At 43.6% G+C, this 8,684-nt stretch overlaps 1 protein-coding gene across 1 annotated transcript; it reads left to right on the top strand.

Annotated features, from left to right (window-relative positions):
• The first annotated feature begins 1,100 nt into the window (after positions 1–1,100).
• On the top strand, positions 1,101–3,312 carry LOC124660212 (protein NRT1/ PTR FAMILY 5.16-like). Its single transcript, XM_047198006.1, has 4 exons — positions 1,101–1,195; positions 1,289–1,506; positions 1,852–2,303; positions 2,451–3,312. Exons 1-4 carry the CDS (start codon positions 1,102–1,104, stop codon positions 3,238–3,240), a joined length of 1,554 nt encoding a protein of 517 aa, XP_047053962.1. The 5' UTR covers position 1,101; the 3' UTR covers positions 3,241–3,312.
• The last annotated feature ends 5,372 nt before the right edge of the window (positions 3,313–8,684 follow it).

Here is an 8,684-nt window from a genome sequence, read left to right as displayed (position 1 = left end):
TTGCACGCTAAATATCGAGAGTGGCCTATTGGCTCCCGAGTTACATGTAGCTCGTTTTTTGAGAAATTGGAAAAAAAGGCATTTCAAAGTTTCAAAAGAATTGGGACAAAAATTCTTGATGTAGATAATAATAAAGTCTACTAGTGTGCAAAAAATCATTCCAAAATTCGTTGTATTTTGATCTCAGCAAAAATAATAAATCTTGATTTCATCATTGGTTAATAGTAATGGCGTTTTGGCACATGGGAGCATATGCTCCCTTTATTTTGAAATGCATGTTACATACATTTTGAAATTTCAAAAAATTGAAACGAAAAATTCAAACGTACATCTTCACGCGCTACACGCTCACAAAGTTGTTTCATAAAAATCCGACTTGTCGTGTGACGTGTGTAAAAAAGACAAAATTCAATGCTGAAAAATAAGGCTTTTCAGGGGATAATTTTTCTCTTTTTTACACAGACCACAGAACATATTGGTTCCTCCCGAAACTTGACGAACATACGTATATTGTGGAGATGTACATGTAGAATTTTTTGTCAAATTTTTTTGACATTTCGAAATATAAATTTTTGATAGAGGGAGCATATGCACCCGGGAGCCGAATTGAATTTCCGTGAAACAGTACACTATAATCTAATTTTTATCATTTTATGAGATTTTGTTATTTTTATTGAGGAAAAAATATAGCGTATTTCAGTCTGAAAAATTTACATATTGATCCAACATTCTTTACTTCTATGTATTTTTTTAAAAAAATTCTAGAACTATAAAATCAGAAAAATTGAAGTTTTTGAGGAAAAAAAAGAAACCGGGCTACATGTAGTCCGGGCTACAAAAGAGATTTTCCAAGAAATATCTACAATGTGGAGGGTGGTGGAAAGAAAAGTGTACAACGCAAATCTCCAACGTGGAGAAAGGGTGGATGTCAGGACGGGACAGGCAAGTAGAACTGGAATATAAAGTGCGTTCAGAACTTCAGGTTGCACCTTTGTTTAAGCCATTGACCGGCAGGCGGCAGCGAGTTCTCTACACATCCCTTCCTCTCAGGCCAAAACGGACGTTTCGGAGTTCGCCCTGTTCCTAGACCGGCCGGAAGCGATGGACTCCGGCGCGCTCCTACCTCAAGGTGATCCGTCCACCGCCATCAAACCCGGTGGCCGGGGCGGATGGCCGGCCGCGCTCTTCCTCATCGGTACGCCTCCCAAACTCGGCTCTCAAACTACGGCGCGAACACGCACTCCCGTTGGCCTCAGCTAATATGTTTCGCCGCCATGGCCTTCTGCAGCGGTGGAGTTCGTGGAGCGCGTGGGGTTCTATGGCGTGAACGGAAACCTGATCATGTACCTCACCGGCCCGCTGGGTCTGTCCACCGCGGCGGCGGCTTCCAGCGTGAACGCATGGGGAGGCACCGTGTCGATGCTGCCGCTCCTCGGCGCTCTCGCCGCCGACTCCTGGATCGGCCGGTACCGTGCCGTCGTGGCCGCCGGCATCCTCTATCTCCTGGTTGGTAAAACCGCTCTGGATTATTTACGTTTTGTTCTTTTCTCTTAGTAGTTCATTGATTCTGCGACGATCATTTGTCGTCGCATTCGATCGATTGTCCCTGCTCGATCTCCGCGCGCGACTAAAATTTGCATACATTTGGCTACGGTAGGTCTACCATCGTATTCCTCCTGCTCATGATGTTGACATCAGATTCACTGCTACGTCGCCTTCAGCACGAATATGCTGTTAATCATCTGTTGATGTCGTAGTTGACCTATCAGGCATATATGTTTCACTTTCACCTTCGGTATACTATTACATACCATACCAGCAGTTCATAACAGCAGTTAAAATGATGGACAGAGCTTTGGTATGCTGACGGTCTCATCCATGGCGCCAACACTTCGCCCTCAAGAACCAACAGCATGCCAAGACGCATCCGCCGCCTGCTCGCCGCTGGCATCCCCTTCCCGCACATCATTCTTCTTCGCGGCGATCTACTTGGTAGCACTGGCCCAGGGCTTCCACAAGCCGAACGCGCAGGCCCTCGGCGCCGACCAGTTCCCCACAAGCGCCCCGGACGGCGTCGCGTCCCGGAGCTCCTTCTTCAACTGGCTCCACTTCTCCATGTCCTGGGGCTACATCGTCGCCGTCGTCGCGCTGAGCTACGTGCAGGACAATGTCGGCTGGGCCGCCGGGTTCGGCGCGTCATGGGCCATGATGCTCGTGTCCCTTTCTGTCTTCTTGCTCGGCACGCGAATGTACCGTGCGGAGCGGCCACGCGACCGCCGTGCTCTCGCTCGGCTCACCAAAACGTTCGCCGCCACCGCGCGCGCGTGCATAGACTGGATCCTATGTCGCAGGGGCACCATGGATAATGAACGGTAAACGTTCTTACGATCTGTTCAACACCCACCACACTACCACAGTCAGTCAATTGACATTTTTTCTTCCAATGCCAGCAGTTTAACAACGCCAAAGGACCAGGAAGGCAAGAGGGTTCTGCTCAAGCTGCTTCCGATATGGATGACAAGCGTCGTGTACGGAATGGTCATAGCGCAAGTCTCCACCCTCTTCACCAAGCAGGGCAGCACCATGGACCGGCGCATCGGGGGCCTCGTCGTGCCGCCCGCCGCGCTGCAGAGCTTCACCGGCCTCGCCATCATCGCCTCCGTCCCGCTGTACGACCGCGCCTTCGTGCCCCTCGCGAGGCGCGTCACCAAACACCCTTCCGGGATCACGATGCTCCAGCGCATCGGCGCCGGCATGGCCGTAGCATCCGTCGCCATGGCCGTCGCGGCGCTCGTGGAAGCCGCGCGGCTCCGCGCGGCCAGGGACGCCGGCCTGGTCGACCGTCCGCAGGTGGCCGTGCCGATGAGCCTGTGGTGGATGGTGCCGCAGTACGTCCTGATCGGTCTCGCCGACGTGTTCACCATCATCGGCCTCGAGGAGTTCTTCTACAGCCAAGTGCCCGAAGCGCTCCGGAGCGTCGGCCTCGCGCTCTGTCTGAGCGCCATGGGCGTGGGGAGCTACGCCAGCGGCATGCTTGTCTCCGCCATCGATTGGGTGACGAGGAGCTCAGGGGATAGCTGGTTTTTGGACAATCTGAACCGTGCGCACCTCGACTACTTCTACTGGGTTCTGGCCGGCGTTGCTGCTGTGGAGGTGCTCGTTTTCTTGTATCTCGCCAGGGGATACGCCTACACTAACAGATGCGAATTCGTAGACACGATCCATGGCACGAGTACATGATAGAAATGCTAGTGTAAACACTCTCATTTATCAAGCTTCAAAATGAGATATACTTCACAGATATTCCCTGATTTATGCTCGTAATAATACAGTAAAAAATAGCTGGTGATCCGTCCATATATGCGCGGCCAGATTCAGTTTATTACATATTGCTATACAGGATATTCATTTTTGTGATAGTATTCATTTCTTTCCACGGTTCCCTCGAAATAGGCTTTCGTCCCGTTTACATATAAAGCCGCAACGGTCGAACAAATACAAGGTGGAGAGCAGAACCTCTTGCAAAGCAGATTAAAGATAAAACACAAAAAAACACAGAAAACCCAAACTTTTCATCGAAAACATTGACACGAGACCAAGTCGAGTCGGGGCTCTGCGCTGCCGCCGCCAAGACCGCAACGTCTTTTAAGCAATGAGAAAGAGTCTAGCGATGTTCTCAATAGATTTTTTGATCCATTTTTTGCATTTTAAAATTATGCAAAACAAATACTTATAAAACATGCAAATAAATAGCCATTAATTTGAAGTCTTGACCACCAAAACACCAGCAAGTCCGGGCAAACATATTACAACACCACATGCGTACCAGAAATCAAATGGAAGATATTGGCTCAATGGCTCATTCACGTGTTGGCTCCTCTATCACCGCCAATGTTGGATCTTCCATCGTCGTGCAAGATGTGCTAGCGATTTATCATATGGCACACCTTCACCTCCGGATATGAAGTCCTTTTTCCTTTTTTTCAGCGCAACTCTTGCCTTCTCAAGCTCGATCTTCTTGTCTTACTTCTCTATGAAGACCAACACTTTTCCCACGAACACCTTTAGCCTTGTTGCACAACCAGAAAATGTCTGCAAACATATTTCCGTCTAGAGTTCCTTAGTCTGAGGCCCGTTATGAACCAATCACCGGCCTCTCTGCGGCCCTGGAATCCACCCTTCGTAATGAGTTTTGGTCACGAGACCTACGCTCAATTACCCTACCTTCTACGATGCAATAGTTTTCTTTCCAATATGGAATGGGAACATTACGTCTCCCACCCGCTTATTCCACCACGAAAACAACCCAACCAGCTGACTTACCCGGTGTCCCATTCAAGATATTGGTCAACGCTATCTAAAAATTGTTGTTTAATCCTAATGGTGTTGTTAGTATAGTGGAACCTCCACCAACAGAGTCTCACTCTCAACAGTAGTTCCACTGCCCATTCAATAGATTACTCCACCATTGGGACCGTAACCCTCGTTTTGTATCTGGAAAATAGTATTTTTTGTTTTTGAATGCAAGTGATATTGTACTTGTTTTTGAAAAGGGGTTTTATAAAACAAAGTAAAAAATAACTAATAATATGCAAGATTGAACTTGCAGCGTGCTTTACGTTATCGTAGAACCAAATGGAAGAGCAACAATAGTCCATCATGGACTAATGTTTAAAATATTGTCAATATATTGTTCTGCATAGTATATGACATGCAAACGTTCTAACCTGCGAAGTAGATTTTACTTGGGTTTGGGTTGGTGCTATAGATTGGATTTAGGATCAAGTTTACTTCACTCAACAAGTAGTGCTCAAGAAATTGGGATTCTCACTCAAAATGCAATAACACATTAATAAAAGAACGCATGGCATGATTAGTCTTAATTAGTAATAACTACCACTTATAAAAGTACATTACTTTTAAAAAATTAGGAAATGGGTCTTAGTGATTTTGTTTAGATGTCAAAAGTAATAAATTTGAAGAACATTTCTTAGGGTTTGATTTGACTTTCAGTTTATGCCAAGTAATTAGATTTTCTTAATTTTAGATATTATATCACACTTATAATGGATTTAGGGTTAGGTGGCACATTACTTCTATTATTTTTATAACCATTCGAATAATACCTAAGGGTTATGGATTATGGAAACTACTTCCTAGAGTGTGGTGTTTACTTCTATATGGAGTGCTTTGAGTTGGATGTTAAATTATAACTCCATTTCATGTTTTTTCTTAATTCATCAAAATTTTATGGTTATTTGACTATACTTTCATATGGGAATTTCATCCGCACTTCTCTTAGCACTTGATTGTAATTCAAACAACTAATTGAAAGTTTTAAAATGGATCTTTCTAAATGCTTTATTTTGGGGTAATCATTTCCTTTATATATTTTCTGTATTTATTTTATTTTGGAAATGTTACATAGAATGTGTTCTATTTTAACTAGTGTTCATATGACACAAAGGTTAGGATTTTTTTAATCCCTTCCTCAAGACAAGATCACAATTTATCCATATTTGAAATTTTAGTTTTTCATATTAATTTTCTTGAATTTTGAGGTACAAGAAAGCATGCGAATATTTTTTATTAAATTTAAAAGTTTTTGTCAAAATAAATTTGCTGATATTTTGATGTAGATAGATAGATAGATTTATTTTTTGAGAATTTTAAAATATTATTTGTATTTTTCTGATTTTGTATGAATTATTTATGAACTTCCCAAGTTTGAATGATTTTCTGAAATTTAGATTTGAAATGAATTATTCTTTTGTTACCGTGGATAACTGATACGTCTCCGACGTATCGATAATTTCTTATGTTCCATGCCACATTATTGATGATATCTACATGTTTTATGCATACTTTATGTCATATTTATGCATTTTCCGGCACTAGCCTATTAACGAGATGCCGAAGAGCCAGTTGTTGTTTTCTGCTGTTTTTGGTTTCAGAAATCCTACAAAGGAAATATTCTCGGAATTGGACGAAATCAACGCCCAGGGGCCTATTTTTACACAAAGCTTCCAGAAGACCGGAGGGGAGACGAAGTGGGGCCACGAGGTGGCGCCACACTAGGGCGGCGCGGCCCAAGCCTTGGCCGCGCCGACCTGTTGTGTGGGGCCCTCCTGTGGCCCCCTGACCTGCCCTTCCGCCTACATATAGTCTTCGTCGCGAAACCCCCGCACCGAGAGCCACGATACGGAAAACCTTATCGAGACGCCGCCGCCGCCAATCCCATCTCGGGGATTCAGGAGATCGCCTCCGGCACCTCGCCGGAGAGGGGAATCATCTCCCGGAGGACTCTTCACCGCCATGGTCGCCTCCAGAGTGATGAGTGAGTAGTTCACCCCTGGACTATGGGTCCATAGCAGTAGCTAGATGGTCGTCTTCTCCTTATGTGCTTCATTGTCGGATCTTGTGAGCTGCCTAACATGATCAAGATCATCTATCTGTAATGCTATATGTTGTGTTTGTCGGGATCCGATGGATAGAGAATACTATGTTATGTTGATTATCAATCTATTACCTATGTGTTGTTTATGATCTTGCATGCTCTCCGTTATTAGTAGAGGCTCTGGCCAAGTTTTTGCTCTTAACTCCAAGAGGGAGTATTTATGCTCGATAGTGGGTTCATGCCTCCATTAAATCCGGGACGATGACGTAAAGTTCTAAGGTTGTGGATGTGCTGTTGCCACTAGGGATAAAATATTGATGCTATGTCCGAGGATGTAGTTATTGATTACATTACGCACCATACTTAATGCAATTGTCTGTTGTTTGCAACTTAATACTGGAAGGGGTTCGGATGATAACCTGAAGGTAGACTTTTTAGGCATAGATGCATGCTGGATAGCGGTCTATGTACTTTGTCGTAATGCCCAATTAAATCTCACTATAATCATCATATCATGTATGTGCATGGTCATGCCCTCTCTATTTGTCAATTGCCCGACTGTAATTTGTTCACCCAACATGCTATTTATCTTATGGGAGAGACACCTCTAGTGAACTCGTGGACCCCGGTCCTATTCTTTTACATTGAATACAATCTGCTGCAATACTTGTTCTTTACTCGTTCTTCGCAAACAATCATCATCCACACTATACATCTAATCCTTTGTTACGAGCAAGCCGGTGAGATTGACAACCTCACCTGTTTCGTTGGGGCAAAGTACTTTGGTTGTGTTGTGCAGGTTCCACGTTGGCGCCGGAATCCCTGGTGTTGCGCCGCACTACAACCCGCCGCCATCAACCTTCAACGTGCTTCTTGGCTCCTACTGGTTCGATAAACCTTGGTTTCTTACTGAGGGAAAACTTGCTGCTGTGTGCATCATACCTTCCTCTTGGGGTTCCCAACGAACGTGTGTATTACACGCCATCAAGCATATTTTCTGGCGCCGTTGCCGGGGAGATCAAGACACGCTGCAAGGGGAGTCTCCACAATCCAATCTCTTTACTTTGTTTTTGTCTTGCTTTATTTTATTTACTACTTTGTTTGCTGCACTTAAACAAAACACAAAAAAATTAGTTGCTAGCTTTACTTTATTTACTTGTCTTGTTCTCTATATCAAAAACACAAAAAAAAATTAGTTACTTGCATTTTACTTTTGCTACCATGTCTAGTTCTGCACCGGTTACTTCTTCACCTGAGGAATTAGTCTTCACTTTTAAACAAGGGGATGAGGAGAGTTTTAAAGATGCTTGGTCCAGAATTTTTACTTCTTATCGTAAAGCTGAACCTCAAATGACTCTAAGTTTGCTCCTTAGTAATTTTTATTTTGGTCTTATGATTCGCTATAGATATGCATTGGATGCTGTAGTGGGAGGAGATTTCCTTCATTGCAATGGGGATCAAGCTTTCAATGCCATAAAGAAGTTGGTTGCATCACATGATTCAGCTAATAACTTTGATTCAGCCCTTATTAGCATTTATAATAGATTAAACACTCTTGAGACAAGTGCATCTCGCTTGAATGAAAATTATAGATATGTTCGTAACCGTCTTGACCAAGTTTTAGTGAACTCTGAACCTTCATTATGGGATCCTACTATTAAAATTGTTATCGGTGACCAAACTCTTCATGCCAATTGTGATATTATGTCTGAATTTTGCCTAATGCCTAAGAGTATTCATGAATCTTTGAAACTTTGGGGATTCGTTGAAGGGGGAGAAGGAATAACTCTTATTGATAACTCTGTTATAATTCCTAAAGGAATAGCTGCGGGTGTGTTATCCATTGATTATCTTGTTATTGAATGTGTAGGAACAGGACAAATCACACTCGGAAGATCCCTGCTGAAACTATTGGGAGCAGTCATAGATATGGGAGAAGGCACCCTAAAATTCACCTCTACACCCAGGGGTAGACATATATTCCCTAAATCAAAGAGTAAGAAAAAGAACAAGAAAGGTAAGGGTAAAGCCCAAGGTAATGTTGATGCTTCATCTCTTGATAACACTTGATATACACTTTCTGCGCCTAGCTGAAAGGCGTTAAAGAAAAGCGCTTATGGGAGACAACTCATGTTTTTACTACAGTACTTTTATTTTATATTTGAGTCTTGGAAGTTGTTTACTACTGTAGCAACCTCTCCTTATCTTAGTTTTGTGCATTGTTGTGCCAAGTAAAGTCGTTGATAATAAGGTTCATACTAGATTTGGATTACTGCGCAGAAACAGA

This window comes from Lolium rigidum, chromosome 6 (genome assembly GCF_022539505.1).
Source record: "Lolium rigidum isolate FL_2022 chromosome 6, APGP_CSIRO_Lrig_0.1, whole genome shotgun sequence".
Lineage (NCBI taxonomy): Eukaryota > Viridiplantae > Streptophyta > Magnoliopsida > Poales > Poaceae > Lolium > Lolium rigidum.
Note: the sequence above shows the minus strand (reverse complement) of the source record. Positions and strands in the feature narration are given on the sequence as shown.